The sequence below is a fragment of the Rhinatrema bivittatum genome, chromosome 5, assembly GCF_901001135.1.
Source record: "Rhinatrema bivittatum chromosome 5, aRhiBiv1.1, whole genome shotgun sequence".
NCBI classification, from domain to species: Eukaryota; Metazoa; Chordata; class Amphibia; order Gymnophiona; family Rhinatrematidae; genus Rhinatrema; species Rhinatrema bivittatum.
The window spans coordinates 215,876,827-215,896,641 of record NC_042619.1 but is presented as its reverse complement, the minus strand read 5'-3'; the positions used below and the strand labels follow the sequence as shown (position 1 = coordinate 215,896,641).

The 19,815-nt window shown below is 48.7% G+C and overlaps 1 protein-coding gene across 1 annotated transcript in view; it reads right to left on the bottom strand.

Moving 5' to 3' along the window:
* MED14 (mediator complex subunit 14) overlaps positions 1 to 19,815 on the bottom strand; it is a 220,875-nt gene continuing 201,060 nt past the window's right edge. Inside the window, 2 exon segments of the mRNA XM_029603149.1 lie at positions 1 to 536; positions 14,627 to 14,816. Of these exon segments, the coding sequence (XP_029459009.1) occupies positions 463 to 536; positions 14,627 to 14,816 (264 nt within the window). The 3' untranslated portion in view covers positions 1 to 462.

Sequence of the window (19,815 nt, the reverse complement as noted above, 5' to 3'; positions counted from 1 at the left end):
GCGAGTTTATTAAATATTGCTCCTGTGGGACCTGTTTATTAGGATTTAAAGCAATCTTATTAAAATACAGCTTCACTATAAAGTTTGTCACAGTTCAAAATGATAGACTCACCTTAAAAAAAATACTATTACACCAAAACATAAGAAAGCACTTAAATAAACCAGAGTTTGGCATTTTCATAATCTCTGCAGTATAAAACAGAATATTAAATCTATTACTTGCAAGCCGATACATAAATCTATATCCTAGTTTGCAATGTGGTTTAGTAAAACACGCTATACAAGAGAACTATACAAAATTAGGCTCTTGATCAATTATTTCTTTTTCTGATGAAAGAAGTGCATCCCTGAATGTATTTCCCAGTCCTGCCTCCTTAGCGCTTGAAAAAGAGTTTATCTGACGTGGAAATGTTCATGGCAGCTTTGCCTCCAGGCTCGTCATTTGCGCAGAGGAACAATAGCTCATGCACGGCCACCAGGGGGCAGTGTGAGATTAGCCATTAAATCACGCACAGCTGCAAATATGGTGCATTCACCTGCAATAGAGAAAAAAAAACAGAGACTGGTTTCTGATAAAATCCAATGGCCAACGCCAATTATTTAAGAGGAAAAAAAAGATGACACTGTACACAGGAATAAATGCTGATGAGTAAGCAGCTGGGTTACACAAAAGTCAGCATTAGTCTTTAGCCTTTTCATACTACTACTGTTGACTTTTATAGTGCTACTGGATAACCCTGCTGCTGGACAATGGTGATTTGTATTCAGGTAACCCTAAAAATACCTAGCAATCCAGATTTAAACACACAACACAAAATATGTTAAATAGTCAGCACATCTAAGCTTGTTAAATATTTAGAAAGAACTGGGTCGCTCTTCAGCTCAATTCTGTCTTTTTGAACAAGAGACTGCGACTTGCATTTACCAGGGGCAAAAGCCCTGCTTTTTTAGATGATGGGTGGGACAAGGAGACATCACAAACGTGGATCCTGTCCAGCATGTGAGGTGAATCCTACTGTCAAAAAATTCATACACCCGATCACGAAGACCGACACATACACTGAACCATTCCACTACCTGTTCAGCAACTTATGCTATTTATAGAGCCACAGGTCCTGCAAGATTTAGGTGGGGAAAACAACAAAGGGTTTGAGAACTCGTATACCTGAGCATCGCAGCTGCTTCAGGCACGGACCTTCAGAGGCAACTCTTGGGACTCACATACTTCAACAATTGAGGGGGGGGGGTTTGCTATAGGCCCAATTTTTAAACATGCATGTGGTGGGGACAGTAGAGATGTGCATTCGTTTTTCCCGAATTAGGCAATTAGCCTAATTTGGTATGGTTCAGGGGAACAGAAAAACAAATGGAATTTTTCACAAATTTCAGAAAAATGTGTTTTTCGGGTTAGCACGCACTAACCCAAAAATCAGGGCCCCCTGAAAAAAAACCCTGAACTGCAGGAAAAACAAAATTTCTTGCGGGGGGGGGGGGCGGCAAAACGAAGCCCAACATGATAAAAAAAACACAATGCACATCGCTAGGGGACAGTGCTAAAAATAACAGTGCCACACCCACAAAGTTGGATTTGTAATTGAGGGAGCCTGGAAGCTAGTGGCGAGAACGTCTGTATTCAACTGGGATCTTTACCACTGGTTCTATTTCATTTGCTGACTTATTTTGAAACGACAGCTGGAAACGTATAAGTGGTTTATTGGTCAATTTACTTTAAGAGGGTGCTGTTTTTTGGCTCTCAGCCATTCTTCTGAATAAATGTAGGTGTTCAGGCAACCACTGAATGTCTGATGTTTAAGATGAGCTACTTTGGTAAGTTTTATGCAATAAGGGTTTTCTGACAGGCATACAAGGACAATTTCAATTGACTGTATCTTATTTATCACATTTGAAAGCATTCTTTTGCAAAGACATGCACCTTGACGGCTACAACCTGATGCAGCTCACATGGGCGAAATGCCAACAGCGATGGAGAATACATACTACTAAGGTGCAATGTAAGCATTTGCAATACAAAGCTAAGTGTTGGTTTTTCATTTTATGAATATTATAAGGGAAATTTATCAAGATTCCCTGTACTAACCAGGATCAGTCCAGGCCAAGGGTTATGTCCCCCTTCCAGCAAATGGAGTCGGAGCAAAAACTGAGAGGGCGGTCCTTCATGACTGGTGCACCCTCTGTAAACCTTCAGTATTTCTCTGACTCCAGCAGATTCGGGTTGCACCTTCGGTTCTCCCATTTTCTTTCTGTGAGAATAGTCTTTGTTGATTTATTTCTCATGTTTTCTTGTTAACAATTTTTACTTGGATAGGTTTTTATTTAAAAAAAAAATAAAAAGGCAAAAACTTTTCATTGTAGCTTTGCTCTACTTTCTATGGGCTGTCCTGCTGCAGGCTTGCAGGCAGAGCTTTCATTCAGTGACAGACCTGTCATCTTTTGTATTTATTGCTGTATCCTTTTGGGGGTAAGTTTGTTAACTTTCCTTTTACAGGACTGTCATTTGCTGCCTTTAGGGGTGAAGTTGGTGTTCCAACCTCTCCCCTTCGATATCAACCCGCTGCCCAGAGATGTCGTTTCCTCAGGGCAGCCCTTAAGCTTCAGATACGTGACATCCCTCTGGCTTGAAGAAAAAAAAACAAAAACGGAACGGGTCGTTAAAGTTAGGCAGGCAGCGCAGGACTTTGATTTCTTTCCTGCTATCGAAGGTTTTCGGAGGTCTGGGTTCCAAGCCCTTCTTTACTTGTCTCCATGCCGTGGCTGACATGATGGAGCGCCCTCGGGGAGCCCGGATCGCAGCTCTCCCGGGACAGCCTGTGTGCTCAGTGCCTCCCCGGCGGGGAGGGCACCTCGAGCTCTAGAGAGCGGTCTGGTTCGTGCGCAAATGCGTGCCAGACTCTGAGGAGGTCGGCCCCGTTCCGTCCAACGCGGGAACGGCGGCCATCTTGGATCCACTACTTGCCGCTCCAGCACTGCCTCCCAGGGATTCAGACCTGGATGGACCTCATTCTCCTCTGGTTCTCTTTCCGGTGCACCTCCCCGACACAGAGCCGCCCTCAGAGGACCCTCCGGTTCCCCCTCCCCCAGGGCCTTTTTCCATAGAGTTTCTGCTGATGATGCATGGGTTTATTTGGCAAGGCTCAGCCAGCACCAGGATGCGGTTTTGGCTCCCCCTCCTCCTAAAGTGGTCAGTCTGGGGGAACTCCCGGACGTGGGAGGGGGGCTTCGGGGATCGGTACAGTCACGGCCCGGTACAGCACCAGTATTTCTGGCCCTGCCATTCCAGTGGCCCCTTCAGGATCCTCTAAGGTTCAGCTGGTTGCCCATCCAACCAGTCCTGACACTCCACCCCTGACGGACCCTGCAGTGGACCCTGATCTAGATGACCAGACGCCCTTGGTGCAAGTCGAAGGGGACGTTCCTCGGGTTCTACGTCTTTTCCAGAGCGATGAGATGGTTCCGCTTATTTCACATGTCCTGGCTGGATTAGATATTGAGGCCCCCCAGGAGGCTCCTGCCGCCAGCACTGCACTGAAGAGAGGGGATCCCATCCTACCAGGGCTCAAGCCACCTTTGAAGACTTTCCTTTTCATTCTATGCTCCTCCAATTGCTGTCCAGGGGGTGGGAGACTCCGGAGGCCTCTCTGCGGGTTGGCAGAGTAATGGACAAACTTTATCCATTCCCCGAGGAGTCCCTGGAACTACTTAACGTACCGAAGGTGGGTGCGTCGGTATCAGCAGTCATGGCTAGGACACCTATTCCTGTGACTGGAGGAGCAGCCCTCAGGGATTTGCGGACCGCAAACTTGAGGTGTATTTGAAGAGAGTGTTTGAGGCGCCCACCTTGGGAGTTCGGGTTGCTGTTTGTAGCTCCTGAATGCAGCGTGCATGACTCCGGTGGGTCCAACAACTACTCAGGACCTGCCTCCAGGGGAGGCACAACAGGTGGAAAGGCTAGAAGCCGTCAAGGCGTATGGCGCGGATGCGCTGTATGATCTTCTCCGGGTGTTGGCCAGATCTATGGTTTCTGTAGTCTCAGCTTGGCGCCTCCTCTGGCTCAGGACCTGGTCCGTGGATTCCTCCTCCTAGTCTCAACTCGGCTCCCTTCCCTTCAAGGGTAAGTTGTTGTTTGGAAAGGAGATGGAGCAACTTATTAAGTCGCTCGGGGAGCTTAAGGTACTTAGGTTACCGGAAGATCGTCCTCGGAGATCCAGAATATACAAGCTCTGCGTGGAACCGTTTCAGAGAACAAAGGCGCTTCCGCCAGGTGCGGCTAGTGCCCCACAGGCCACCCTCGTCTAGATCGCAGTCCTGGTATCATTCCTTTCGGGGATGAAGATCAGCCTGAGACACCCTCGCCCAAGGGACTGCAACTACATCTTCACCATGAAACATTGCCGACCCACTCTTCGATTCCCTGGATAAGAGAACGCCTGTCACTCTTCTACGAGGAGTGGTTCACAATCACCTCAGACCAGGGCGTCCTGGATATTCTACAGAAACAGGCTTGTCTTTTCTCTGTGCGGACTAAGGAAACAGGGCGCAGTACGTCAAACGCTAGACCGCCTCCTGGATCTTGGAACAATTCTTCTGGTGCCACTACCGGATCCAGGACTCGGCCATTATTCCGTCTACTTCGTAGCCCCCAAGCAAGAAGGCTCCTTCCGGCCAATCCTGGATCTCAAGATGGTCAACAGGACGCTCAAGATACCACACTTCAGGATGGAAACTCTGCGCTCAGGGATTGCTGCAGTGCACCGGGGAGAGTTCCTGGCATCCTTGGACTTGACGGAGGCTTATCTTCATATCCCCATCCTGAAGGAGCATCAGTGCTTCCTTCGCTTCAAGATTTTGGGGCAGCACTTCCAGTTCCAGGCCCTGCCATTCGGCCTGGCAACCACTCCTTGCACCTTTACCAAGGTGATGGTAGTGGTGGCGGCGGCCCTGAGGAAGGAAGGGATCCTGGTCCCTCGACTTTCTGGGAGCTCATTTAGACATCAAAGTAGGCACAGGCTCTCTTCGTCTGGAGCGGGCCCAATCGCTCCTTGCTCAGGTTCAGCGTTTTCGGGACCTCCAACTTCCCACAGCATGGACTATCTCCAGTTGCTAGGTTCCATGGCCTCCACGACAGATGTTGTGCCTTGGGCCTTTGCCCACATGCATCCCTTACAAAGAGCATTACTCTCCCATTGGAAGCCGGTATCTCAGGAATTTCAGGCTCCTCTGCCAATACCGCCCCTACCCAAGGACAACCTGACCTGGTGGCTTGACCTGGATCATTTGCTTCGAGGAGCACAGCTCGAGGTTCCACAATGGGTTACAACAGACACAAGCCTTACCGGCTGGGGCCAGTGTGCGGTCGGCACTCAACACAGGGTCAGTGGTCACCAGAACAGGCAACTTGGCCAATCCACCGTCTAGAAACAAGAGCGGTCTGTCTTGCGCTGCAGCATTTTCTGCCCCTAGTCCAAGGCCGAGCAGTCCGGATCCTCTCCGACAATGCCATGACTGTGGCGTACATCAATCGTCAGGGAGGAACAAGAAGTCTCCATGTGACTTGGGAGACGAACAAGCTGATGCCGTGGGTGGAACTCCACCTGTCTCATCTGGCGGCGACTCACATTGCAGGGGTAGACAATGTTCAGGCAGATTTTTTTTTTAAGTCGCCAGCGCTTAGATCCCGGAGAATGGGAACTGTCCCAGGAGGCAGTGGCACTACTCGTCATGCGATAGGGGGACTCCCCATCTGGATTTGTTGGCCACGCAAAGGAACGCAAAAGCTCCATGCTTTTTCAGCAGCAGAAGGGAGCACGGAGCAGCAGGCGTCGATGCCCTAGCCCTCCCGTGGTCGAGGTACATCCTACGTTCTGTGTTCCCACCTTGGCCCCTGGTGGGAAGAGTGCTCTGAAGAATAGAGGATCACCAGGGGCCCATGATCCTTGTGGCTCCGGAGTGGCCTCGTCGGCCATGGTTTGTAGACTTAGTCAACCTAGCGGTGGATGGCCCGCTGCGCCTGGGGCATCTGTCGAACCTCCTACGGCAGGGACCAGTATTTTTCGACAGGTAGATCGCTTCTGTCTAGGGACTGGCTTTTGGAACGGCGCCGGCTGAGGAGATGATGGTATCCAGCGGTGGTTATCTCCACTCTTCTCAAGGCTAGGAAGCCTTCCAGCTCCATATCCTATGTCTGAGCTTGGAAAGTGTTTGAGGCTTGCTGTCAGTTCTCACATCTCTCTCCACGGCGTGCGACCATAGCCCAGATCTACAGCGAGGGCTGGAGAGGGGTTTAGCCTACAATTTTCTCCGAGTTCTGGTGGCAGACTTAGGTGCTCTAGTTCTTCATCGGGATGGCCCTCCTCTTGCGACACACCCGGACGTGGTCCGGTTCTTCAAGGGAGTAAAGCATGTGAAATACCGATTCGCAATTTATGCCCCTCGGGGAGTTTTTGATTTTGATTCTTCGTATTCTTGGCGGGCCGCCCTTTGAACCGCTGTAAAGCGCTACCCTCAAGGACCTGACTCTTAAGACAGTTTCCTTGGTTGCCATCTGATTCACTCGCAGAATCTCGGAGCTGCAGGCCTTGTCATGAAGAGAGCCTTTTCTATGCTCCACTGATCCCGGAGTATCCTCGGGTATCATACCATCTTTCCTTCCAAAGGTGGTCTCATCTTTTCATCTGAATCAGTTGGTGGAACTGCCATCATTCCAGGCTGAGGATTCCAAGGAGCTCTGGCGCCTAGATGTCAAGCGAGTCCTCCTTCTATATCTGGAGGTTACTAACGACTTCCGCTTATGAGATCATCTTTTTGTCTTCTGAAGTGGTCCCAAGAAGGGGCACTAGGCTTCAAAGACCACCATTGCCCGATGAATGAAGGAAGTAATCTCCAGCGCGTACATTGGCATGGGGCGTTAGCCCCCAGACGGTATTAAAGCTCATTCTCCCCAAGCTCAAGCAGCTTCCTGGGCAGAAAGCCGAGCGGTCTCTCCACAGGAATTCTGCCGAGTGGCCACTTGGAAGTCTTTGCACACTTTTGCGCATCACTATCGCTTGAATTTGCAATCAATGACCTCGGGTTCTTTTGGGGCTTTGGTCATTCGAGCTGGGATATCAGTGGCCCACCCTATTTAAGGGAAGCTTTGGTACATCCCACAGTCTGGACTGATCCTGGTACGTACAGGGAAAAGAAAATTATTTCCTTACCTTCTTTTTTTTTTTTATTTGTAATCTGTTTTTATTGTCTCAACTGGTAAGCATAATACAAAACAAACCAAAGCGGAACACATCAAACATCGACAACTGACATCCCGAAGCATCTTATACATGTGTCTCGGAGACAATGTACCATAGAAAGGTGAAAACACCCCCCCTCCCCCCTATCCCGCCCCCTGCTGGAGAGCAATACAAAACATAGCATAGATAGTATAAAATGGGTACATCAGGTAAAACCAAAATAAAAGAAAAAGCTAGGATCACTAGCAACCTGGAAGCAAAAATCCACTATACAACAAGGTGAGAATAGATCCGCCACTTAGATTGGTCAAGGAAAGTGCTCCTTGCTATAGCCCCAAGGGAAATCTGTACATGGTACCATTTCGTCTTCATAACCTAATGCAGCTACCCAGTTAACTATGGTATGGTTAAGAGCTTTGACTGTCTAACCATGTCGTATATGGTGCCCAAGTAGCCTGAAAAGTTGACAATTTATTTTGGTGGGTTGCCGTCAGCCTGCCTAGTTGGTAATACGATAGCACCCTATGTTGAACCCCTGCTAATGTAGGTGCTGCCTGTTGTTTCCAGTGTAATGCGATCTCTGCTCGTGCTGCAATAAAAATTTGCAAAAACAATTTTTGTGTCTGAGTGGTATGTTCTGGCAGTGGGAGCCCCAATAGAGCATGCCAAGGCTGTACTGTAGGTGTAACTTGCGACAGCTGGGCTAACCACTGAAACACTGCATTCCAAAAGGTACAGATCTGCGGACACAGCCACCAAACATGGTAGTACGTACCCCTATTTCCGCATCCCCGCCAACATTGATCAGAGATAGAAGAATAAAACCTATGAAGTGTAGCGGGCGTATAATGCCAGCGATAGATCATTTTATAACAATTTTCTTGAAGCCCTGTGGATATGGAGCATTTGCGAGCCATGGTGTAGATAATGTCCCAATCGCTATCAGCCAGCTGAGTCCCAAAATCAGTTTCCCACAACCCTCGGTATTTAGACTCATTGTTCCGGGCATTGTTAAACAGTGTGTAAATTTTAGAAATAATACCTTTAATAGCCGATGCATGCTGACACAGCGTTTCAAATAAGGTATTAGTTGTACGCACTAGACGCAACCGGATTCCTTTGCTAATAAAGGAACGAATCCTAGCATAAAGGAAAAAAATCAATACTCCCGTCCGAGTAGAGAGTGCATAATTTATCCCTGGGCGTCATCTCTCCCTGTTGGATGACCTGACGTAAACATGTGGGACCTGTTCTCAGCCAGCGCCGAATAGCTAAGGAGTGCTCCTGAAAAGGGATAGCTGTGTTAGTAAATAAGTGTGTCATTAGGGAATATCTCTCCCCCCCTATCAATAAGGGCTTCCATCTGTCCCATATGCGCAGCGTTGTGCGAAGGGCGTATGGGAGGTATGTAATAGTTCCCCACGAAGTACGTGGCTGCCATGGCAGCGCGGTTATGGGGAAATGACCCACTAGTCCTTGCTCAATATGTACCCATTGGGGAATCTCACGTGTGTCATGCAGGGCCACAAGTGCTCGCAACTGCGCTGCGTAGTAATACCAGGCTATGTTAGGCAACTGAAGGCCTCCCCTATTCTTAGGTCGAAATAGAACATGTCTAGCCACCCTCGGTGGCCTTTTCCTCCAAATAAAGCTACAGATTATTTGTTGCCACTGCGTAAGATACTTGGTAGGAAGAAGGATAGGGATAGTAGTAAAAAAGTACAGAAAGCGAGGTAAGACCGTCATCTTTACTATAGCTAGTCTCCCCAACCATGAATGAGCAAGGTGGCCCCATCTTCTAAGCTGCTCTTGTATCTTGGAGACTAGGGGTTTGTAATTTAAGTCAAATAATTGACGATTATGGGGTCCAATCTTAACTCCCAGATATTTAAGGGAGGAGGTAGCCCACAGAAACGGGAAGTGACTACGGATTTCCTGTACTTCTGCAGGCGACAGAGTCAGGTTGAGCAACTCCGACTTTTCATAGTTGATCCGCATGCCTGACACCGCTGAGAAACTATGAAGCTCTTCCATTACCCCTGTCAAGGATGTCCTAGGGTCGGTCAGGGTTAACATGATGTCATCAGCAAAGAGGGAAATTTTTGAGTGTACCGAACCCCCTATGATACCCTGTATGTGCCCAGCCCGTCGAATCCTTGTGGCAAAGGGCTCAAGAAACAAGGCGAATAGCAGGGGCGACAGCGGGCAGCCCTGTCTGGTGCCTCTCTGGATGGGAAACGGGCATCCATACCCCCCGTTCGCCTTCACCCGTGCCTGGGGGTGGTCATACAGTTTACGGATCCAAAGCAAAAAGGAATTCCCAAAACCCATAGTCTCCAGAGTTTTAAATAGGTACTCCCAATGGACAAGGTCAAAGGCTTTCTCCGCATCCAGAGCTAGCAGTACTGCAGGAATGCCTTGCTGTTGAACCACATCCACTATATCCACTATTCTGCGAACATTGTCCGCCGCTAATCTGCCTGGGACAAATCCCACTTGATCATTATGGATCAACCCAGGAAGTATCCGGTTGAGTCTAGCCGCCAGGACCCGGGCCAGAATTTTTAAATCGATGTTTATCAAAGAAATGGGCCGGTATGAACTGCACTTGGTAGGATCCCTGCCCGGCTTTGCTAAAACGGTGATGCCTGCAGTGTTGCAATCTTTAGTAATTGAAGTGTTGTCTAATAGGGAATTAAAGGCATCTGTTAGAGGCTCCAGCAACAAAGGCACAAATTTCCTATAATACAGACCAGTGAAGCCATCCATCCCTGGTGCTTTCCCCGGTTTTAGCTTCTTTATAGCGGCCTCCACTTCCCCCACCTCTATGGGCTTGTCCAACGCAATTTTCTGTTGCTCAGTGAGCGTGGGAAGCTGTACCCCGTCCAGGTAGCGAGTTATGCCCTCCCCAGTGATAGCCGAATCCCTAGCATAAAGATTTGAATAAAAGTCCGTGAAGAGACGGCGTATATCCTCTGAGGAAGTAGACATGGACCCCTGCACCGTCTGAAGTTTAGCTATCACCGTGCGAGCCTGCGCCGACTTAAGTTGGCGAGCAAGGAATTTTCCCGCCTTATTCCCCCCTTCAAAATACTTCTGTTTCAATAACATGAGTTGATGGCTAATTGCAGCGTCCTCAATCGCCCTCAGTTGGTCCCTCACCCGTACTATCTGACGATAGGTCTTATCGGAGTGAGTGCGGCTATGAGTTTGCGTCAATGTATGTAGTTCTTGTGTCCATTGACTACGTTGGCCCTCTCTCAATTTATTGCAATGGGCCGCCCTAGCTATGCATGCCCCTCTGACCACTGCCTTGGAGCACTCCCATACGGTTACTGGTGACATGCCTTCGGTTTGGTTGGTTGCAAAATAATCCTGCAATAATTGCTCAACCTGACCGCAAAAGGCTGCATCGGTGAGCAGAGAGTCATTAAGACGCCAGGTTCGGAACCCTTTGTCCGTACCGGTAAAGTTGCACTTTAGCCATATGGGAGCATGGTCGGACCATGTAATAACATCTATATCAGTTTTATCAACTAGAGGTTGTAGTGTCTTAGACAGAAAGAAGTGATCTATTCTAGTATAGGTGTCATGCGCACTGGAATAGAAGGTGTAAGACCGGGAGGTGGGAAACCTCTCCCGCCATATATCCACCAACCCCCAGTCGTCCAAGAATCGGAGCCATCTCGAACGTATCGACTGATCATGAATGTTTCCCGAACTGGAGTCCCTAGAGGGGTTTTGAACAAAGTTAAAGTCCCCACCCAGGATTAAATCCCCCTCCAAATGCTGTAGTAATAAAGAATGGAGCACTTCTATAAAGGGAACTTTTTGCGCATTGGGGAAATATACATTGAGTAACGTGTACACCTGTTTTCCCACCCGCAATTTAAGCAAAATATAGCGACCCTGAGCATCATATACGTGGGAAACTTCCTCATGAACAAATGTGGGTGCTATCAACACCCCCACCCCCGTGTATTTGGAGGCTTTAGTGCTAGCCGCCCAGTGGGTCGCAGTGTAGTTGGGGAAACAAAGAAGGCGTTGATGGTGCCTCCGTACGTGTGTTTCTTGAACAAACACAATATCCGCCTGACATCTCTGCAGCTCCCGCCTCAGGAGGGACCGCTTCCTTGGAGTATTGAGCCCTTTAACATTTAAAGACACAATTGTAGTCGCCATCTATACGGTCAGTAAACAACCAGATCCCGTCGCAAGGTGTGCCGTTCCCTCCACCCGTGTGGGCCAACGGACCTAGGCCTGAGTGACGTGCATTGGTGTGGATGTCTAAAGTGTGTGGATCCATTTGGACAAACCCATACCCAAACATATAAACAAAGACTCCAGCTTTCCCCCCCAAAAATCCTATTGCATCCCTGCTATCCTCCGTGGGATGCACCTCCTCTGGAGGTCGGTAGTTTCGCACGGTGCGCATTAGTCCCAGCACCACTCCGCTCCACCCTAATAGCATGTACAGTGCATGTATATAGAATAACCCCTTTAAATTCTCAGTAACTAGAGCACCTTCTACCCATAGGTGCTCCATCTTGAGCAGCAATAAAAATAAGAAACATGAATACTAACGCCTATGTAACGATAACCATTAGTGGCATCAAACGGCCCAGCCACTGCATCAAACCTTAGTCCCAATAGGACCACAATAGTCCTGTTAACCTGGCCGCCTCAGCCGTGCCCTTGCTCTGCCGGACCCTTCTGGTCTGGTTGTCTCCGAAGCCTTCTGCCTCCTTTATTCGCCCTCTGCCAGCGCGGTGCAATGTCCATCTTCTGCGGTAGATTCTGTCCATCCGTATGTTGAAAGGCGACAGGAAGATGAGCATTCGTGAACGCCGCCGCCGCTTCCACCACCGTGGCAACCTTATAGCTAGTTCCCTGTATCTGAAAGTATAGCCCAAAGGGAAATGTCCATCGATATCTGATGCTCCGCTCTCGCAGTTGAGCTGTAACCTCACGCAACTCGAATCTTTTCCTCAGCGTGACTGGTGCTAGATCCTGAAATATAAATATGGCGTGATTCTTCCATCGGATGTCTTTCAGCTTTCTAGCCAAGAGGTAGATCTGCTCCTTGATAGGAAAACTGGAAAAGCATATCACAATGTCTCTGGGCCGCTGATCCGTTCTAGGGCCTAGGGCCCTATGCGCCCTTTCAAACTGTATATCCTCCGACCCCAACATGCTTGCCTGGTCCCCCTCCGAGCCTTGAAGTAAAATATGTTGACAGATCTGGCGAGCTATCGCAGCCACCTCCTCAAACTCTGGTGTCTCTGGCACTCCCCGTATACGGAGGTTACTGCGCCTGTTTCTGTTCTCTAGGTCTTCAACCTTGTTCTGAAGCTCCAAAATGGCAGAGGAAGCAGAAGCCTGCCGAGTAGCTAACGTGTTTAGGGAATCACCATGGGCATCGATCCTCGTTTCAGTTTCATCCACGCGTTGCCCTAATGCAGCAAGATCCTCCTTCAGATCCGCCACAGACGCCATGATGTCCGCACGATGTTGTTTTAAATCCGCTCTGAGTTCCATGAACCAGGTTCTGGCTTCTGTTCTAGTTAGCAGGGCTGCGTCGGGGGTGTCTTCACTACAGCTCGGGACCACGGCTTGCTCCGGTTCTAGGAGAGATGTTGTCCCCGCCGCGTCTGGCCCAGCGCCGCCATCTTGGCCCGACAGTGCCGCCGCTTTTTCGAATGAAAATTGCCGCAGGTCGGTGGTCTTTCTTTTCGTTGCCATACCCACAGGCAAGAGAGGGATTCCGCGTATCGAGGGTAGAAAAAACCGGCGAATTCGCGCAATTTTGCCGCTGTCAGCAGGGTTTATAGCGAGCGGGTGAGCGGAGTGAAGTTTTTATGCGACTGCGCGCATCCGCCGGAAACAGCGCCCCCCATTTCCTTACCTTCTAATTATTATTCCTGTAGTATCATGGATCAGTCCAGTCGCCCTCCCTAAGGATTTTGGGGTTTTTTCTTTGGGATAATCCTTCAGCTTGACTGTGTAATCATTTCAGGACTTGTTTGGGACTGACTGAGAGTTCACATTGCAAGTTTGCCTATTCAGATTTACAGTTTGATGTTCAATTTAGTTGATTTTCATTTTTGTATTGATCCATCCAAGGGGTTTTTCTTTGTTACTTGGATATTCTTAATACTGAAGGTTTACAGAGGGCGCACCAGTCATGAGGGACCGCCCTCTCAGTTTTTGCTCTGACTCCATCTGCTGGAAGGGAGACATAACCCACGGTCTGGACTGATCCATGGTACTACAGGAACGAAAATTAGCAGGTAAGGAAATAATTTTCTTATTGTTTTCTTTATAATTTTTGGGACTCTTTTGAGGACACATTTGTCATATATGAGACACTAAAAACAGAGGGTTTTTAGACTAAGGATCATGCATATGACAACCATCTCAAGAGCTTTTTTAGCTTAAGATTTGGCATCTGACGTCTTTCTCCCCCCCACGTTTCCAAAAAAAAACCCAACAAAACATTTTGGTTTGTGTTTAAATCTGCATCACTAGGCACTCTTTTGGTATTTGACTCATTTGTACCTAGGGGTCTTTATTACGTCTGAGGTTTTTCATTGATATGTATTCAGGTACAATAAGTCCCTGCCTGAAAGAGCTTATGGTTGAGTAATTGTGGATATCTGAAGCAACAGGTTATAAAATGGACTTGCCCAAGGTCACGAGGGGTATCAGACGGAGAAACTGGATTTGAACCCAGACTTCCCTGGTTCCCAGTCCATTGCTCTAACCAGCAGGCCACTCCTCTTATGTATTACATCGGGGGCAACATCCCAAAGTAAAGGCGCTAACATGCCAAGTGGCCAAACAGACAATCCAGGGGCTGCTGCTCTGCACACCTAAGCAGGGTCTTTGCATTGGATCCACACAGGAAGCCTGCACTGGGAACCACAGTGTGTTGGAATGTACTGAGGAAGTGGAGATTTGAGTGTTCTTGGGACACCAGTTGTTTGTCTTCTGAACAATAGCACTTTAAGTAAATTCCTTCTCAAGTATGCCACTGCATGTCAGGGTTCATATTCAGGCCTACCGACTAACTCCAAGCCATTATGAACACATTAAGACAGTCCTAAACTCTAAACTCCCATCTCTAGGTTTTCTGGGACATGAAGTCATGCACTTTGCCTTGACTAAAACAGGGAAACAAGGAGTGAAAAAGGAGACCTGATCAACATCATCTCTATTGGCTTGGAACCAGATTGCAGCTTGGAATATATGGGAGGGAATGGAGAGAATGCCCCGCTAAAAGCTGGATGGCATGGGCAGATGTTAATCAGTCAGAGAATCGATGTGTTAGGTATGTGTTAATAGCTGCCACCCCCCCTAGAAGCAATATCTGTGGGCATTACCTGGCCGGGGCGAGTTCATCTCTGCGAACCTCTTCAAGATATTGCTAACCATCATGGGTGCAGCAAGCGAGGAGTTCTGCTGCCGGGGAATGTCTGCCTGCTGGGTGGTACCTGAGGCCATGTCATAGATGATGGGAACGATGATGCTGACAGCCTCCTGGGCTACCGACGTCTTCTGAGTGAGCTGAAGCTACAAGCAATATATAAGCAAAACCATGCCAATTAATCAAGCAGACAAGCAATCCAACATACTCTGTAAACATGCACTTTCACATCGTGAAATCAATGCTTAAGGATACATTTTAACTTTATTTTGTATTTAAAGTTCAAGCAGAGTTGCTTACCTGTAACAGGTGTTCTCCCAGGACAGCAGGATGTTAGTCCTCACATATGGGTGACATCATCAAGATGGAGCCCTATCAAGGGACACTTTTGTCAAAGTTTCTAGAACTTTGACTGGCATACTGAGCATGCCCAGCATGCCACTAACCCTGCATCCAGCAGGGTTCCCCCTTCAGTCTCGTTTGTAGTAAAAAGTACGAGCAAAAAATAAAATAAGAAAACGTAAGCGAACCCAACTCCGCGGGGTGGCGGGTGGGTTTCGTGAAGACTAACATCCTGCTGCCCTGGGAGAACATCTGTTAAAGGTAAGCAACTCTGCTTTCTCCCTGGACAAGCATGATGGTAGCCCTCACATATGGGTGAATATCAAGCTACAGTATGCCCAAGTAAGTGAACCAAAAGCACCCAACGACATGCAATAGGTAGAACAAGAGGGGTGGTTTTGGGTATGAGGGCAGCCTGAGTTTCACAGTGGGTCACAGGAAGGAAGTTGGGTTATTAAACTGAAAACAAGTTACGCAGGACAGACTGGCCAAAGATGGAATCTTATTTGCCAACCTTGTTGAGACAATAATGAGTTGCAAAGGTGTGGAGAGAGCTCCATGTGGCAGCTCTGCAGATGTCAGCAGGAGGTACAGAATGGAGGTACGCTACTGACGTTGCCATGGCTCTTACTGAATGTGCTTTCACGTGTCCCTGTAGTGGAAGGCCTGCTTATTGGCAGCAGAAGGTAATACAGTCCGCCAACCAGGTGGAGAGGGTTTGCTTGCCCATCGGAACTCCCAGTTTGGTTTTATCGAAGGACACAAACAGTTGGATGGACTTCCTATGGGCTGTAGTGCGGTTCAAATAAAAAGCAAACGCACGTTTACAGTCCAAGGAATGCAGGGCCCACTCACCTGGTTGTGAGTAAGGCTTCGGAAAAAACGTGGGTAGTATTATGGATTGATTTAAGTGGAAATCAGACACTATCCTTGGCAAAAAGATCATGTGGAGTACCACACGATCGTGGAGAAATTTTGGGTAAGATGGGTATGTTACCAGCGCCTTTAGCTCACTGACTCTGCGAGCCGATGTTAAAGCAAGTAGAAAGAGCACTTTCCAAGTGAGATGATGTAGCTCACAGGAATGCAGAGGCTCGAACGGAGGTTGCATGAGCCGTGCTAGTACCACATTGAGATCCCATGCTGGAACCGGAGGACGCAGTGGAGGCTTAAGTTGTAGCAAGCTTCTCATAAAGCGCCCTACAAGGGGTTGCGCCGAGATCAGGGCATCTCCTATGCCTTTATGGTAAGCAGCTATGGCGCTGACATGCACTCGGATGGAGGAAGTTTTAGACCAGACTCCGAAAGGTACCAGAGGTAGTCCAGGAACCTTGTTGTGGGGCAGGAAAAGGGATCTATTTCCTGCGTCGTGCACCACAAGGAAAATCTTTTCCATTTGGAACGATAAGATTTCCTAGTAGAAGGCTTTTGTGAAACTACGAGGACCTGGGACACATTGTCGGAAAGGTTAAGGGATTGTAGTATCAACCTTTCAACATCCATGCTGTCAAAGACAGGGAGTGGAGGTTCGGTTGACGCAATAGTCCGTTGTTCTGCGTTATCAGAGTTGGATCTGTGCCCAGGCGAATTGGTTGCTGGACTGAGAGGTCGCATAGGATGGGAAACCAAACCTGATGTGGCCAGTAATGGGCTATGAGAATCAATGAGCCCCGGTCTTGCTGTAACTTCACGAGAGTCTTGCTGATGAGTGGAAGTGGAGGGTAGGCATATAAAAGACCCGTTGTCCATGAGTGGGTGAAGGCATCCTTTGGTGGTGTTTTGCAGCTACGGTGTAGAGAGTAAAAGTTGTCTACTTTGTGATTGTGAATCGACGCAAAGAGTTCTATGTGCGGGCGGCCCCACTGGTGGAAAATTCGGTTTGCTACAGTGGGATTTAGGGACCATTCGTGGGGATGAAAGGTCCGACTGAGATTGTCCGCCATCACATTGTCCACGCCTGCCAGGTAGGTTGCTCTCAGTAGCATGGAATGGGAGAGAGCAGAGGCCTAGATCTGCACCGCCTCCTGGCAGAGCAGGTAAGAGTCTGTGCCCCCTTGCTTGATGAGGTACCACATTGCTACCTGGTTGTCTGTCTGAAACGCGAATAGGGCATATCTTATTCCTGAGCTCCTGAAAATTTATCTGGTGCTTTGATTCCGGTGTGGTCCAGGTTCCCTGGGTTTGCAGGTTGACGACATGGGCTCCCCAACCGAGGTTGGAGGCATCCGTTGTCAGGGTAATTTGAGGTTCTGGAGATTGAAAGGGTAGTCCTATCTGAAGATTGGACTCCTGAATCCACCCAAGCTAGTGAGAGACGAAACTGGCTGGTGACACAGACAATGTGGGACATATGTTGATATGATTGGGACCACTGGGACTTTAAAGTCCATTGTGTTACTCTCATGGCTAGACCTAGTAAGGTTAGTAGATGACTAGCTGTGGTCGTTCGGTGTGTGCGTGCTCGGTCCTTTGAGAGGAACGCCTTGGCTTGAATGGTGTTTAAATCTGCTCTGATGAAGGAGAGGGTACGTGATGGAGTCAGATTTGACTTGGGATAGAGTTTACGAGAAACCCCAAGGATTGTAGTAGTTGTATAGTGAAATGGAGGGATTGTAGCACTATCTCCTTGGATGGACCTCTGAGCAGCCAATCGTCTAGATACGGATAGACGTGAATGCTGCGTTGTCGTAGGTAAGCTGCTACTACTGAGAGGCATTTTGTAAACATGCAGGGTGCTGACGCTAGGCCGAACGGTAGGATTCGGTATTGGAAATGCTGGTGACCGACTAAGAATCTTAGGTATTTTCGATGAGGAGGGGTTATGGCTATATGAGCGTACGCCTCCTGAAGATCTAGAGAGCAAAGCCAATCTCCCTTTTGTAGGACAGGGAGCATGGTGCCCAAGGTGACCATCCTGAACTTTTCCTTGTGGAGATGTTTGTTTAGGGCACGAAGGTCCAATATCGGACAAATGCCGCCTGATTTTTTTGGAATTGGAAAATATCGGGAGTAGAACCCTTTTCCACGCTGCAGTCAGGGAACTGGTTCTGCGGCATTGGACTGCAGGAGGATTGAGAGTTCTGCCTCGAGAAGTGGAGTATGGTCAGTGAAACTCCACGCCGGACAAGGTGGAGAGTCCGGTGGTAGCGCCAGGAAGTTAGATGGTAACCGTGGGCAACCATAGAAAGAACCCATTGGTCCGTTGTAATTTTGTGCCATATGTTGGCAAAGTGGCACAAGCGGCCTCCCACAGGAAATATTGTTGGAGGGGGGTTGACTGCTGCTCTCTAGAAGGGAGTAAAAAACCCGATGCAGGACCAGTCTGTGGGGCTGGTTGGGCTTTTGGAGGCCTGTGCTGATGAGGTTGACCTTTTTGATAGGGTCTGGCAGGTTGAGTCCGGGATGGAGGAGGGTAATACCTACGGGTTTTATAGGTTAGCCTCCTGGGATCCCTTCTGAATGGTCTTTTGGTGGTAGACGAAAAGTCAGAGGGAACAGTAGATAGTTGGCGCAATGTCTCATGAAAGTCTTTGTTTTGCGCAACTGCTTCCTGGATCTTCTCTCCGAACAAATTGTCCCCTGTGCAGGGAAGGTCTGCTAACCTGTCCTGGACTTCTTGACGCAAGCCGGAAGATTTTAACCATGCCCAACATCTAGCACTTCTGCCTGCTGCTGACAGTCTGAAGGCAGTCTCAAAGATATCATAGGCAGCTCTGACCTCGTGTTTTCCAGCATCAAGGCCCTTCTGGAGGATGAAATTCAATCCCTCTTGAAATTCCTCTGGGAGGGATTCGGAAAAATCTTGAACCTGCTTCCAAAGGTTTCTAGAGTATTGTGTCATGTATAGCTGGTAGGCTGCTATACGTGCCATCAACATAGAACCCTGGAACACCCTACATCCCAAAGGCATCCAAGGATTTCTGCTCTTTGTCAGGAGGGGCAGAAGAATGAGGCCGGGACCTCTTAGCCGTCTTCTGAGCAGATTCGACCACTACGGAGTGGTGAGGAAGCTGGCTTTTCTGGAATCCTGGAGCTGATTGAACCAGGTAGGTAGCGTCAGTTTTCCTGTTCACCGGTGGCACTATACCTGGGAGCTCCCAGGTACGATGTAACAGGTCAAGTAGAAACTCGTGGACTGGAATTCCCATCACTTCCTTGGGAGCATCCACGAATTCCATTCTGTGTCTGGCATCCTCTTCAGTTTGCAGTTTAAAAGGGATGGTTTCAGACATTTCCTTTATAAAACTGGCAAACTAGAGGTCTTCTGGAGGCGAGCGGCATCTTTCTTCTGGAGGTGAAGGTTCTGATAGGATGTTCTCAGAATCCTGGGAGTCAGAGGAATCATCACCCCAGGGATCGTATGGCTGGTCTCCTCCACCCTGTGGTTCTTCCGATGGAGGGAGAAACCCTAATCCAGCCGGATCAGGAGGTGGCACCAATGGAATTGGTGGAGGCACGACCGAGAACGGTGGAGGCACTGTTGGTATCGGTGTTTTCGATGGGCATAGGGGGGGAGGAGAAAGAGGAGGCAGTAAAAACCCCTCTCCCAATCGCAGCACAAGTGGCAGCTCTGAAAGATTGCAAAATGGCATCCGTTCCTGTGCTGAGCGGGAACAGGTCAGCACCAGCTTGACCTGCAGTATCTGAGCCTGCAGTCACTCGGGTAGATTTAGTTTTCACTATTTTGACAGCATTAATGGCCCCAGAGGACCCCTCCCGGCAAACATGCGGAGCAGAGGCCCTCCCGTGAAAAACGCTCGCGGGCCGAGCCACACACGCGGCATGAAGAAGATCGCGGCATCG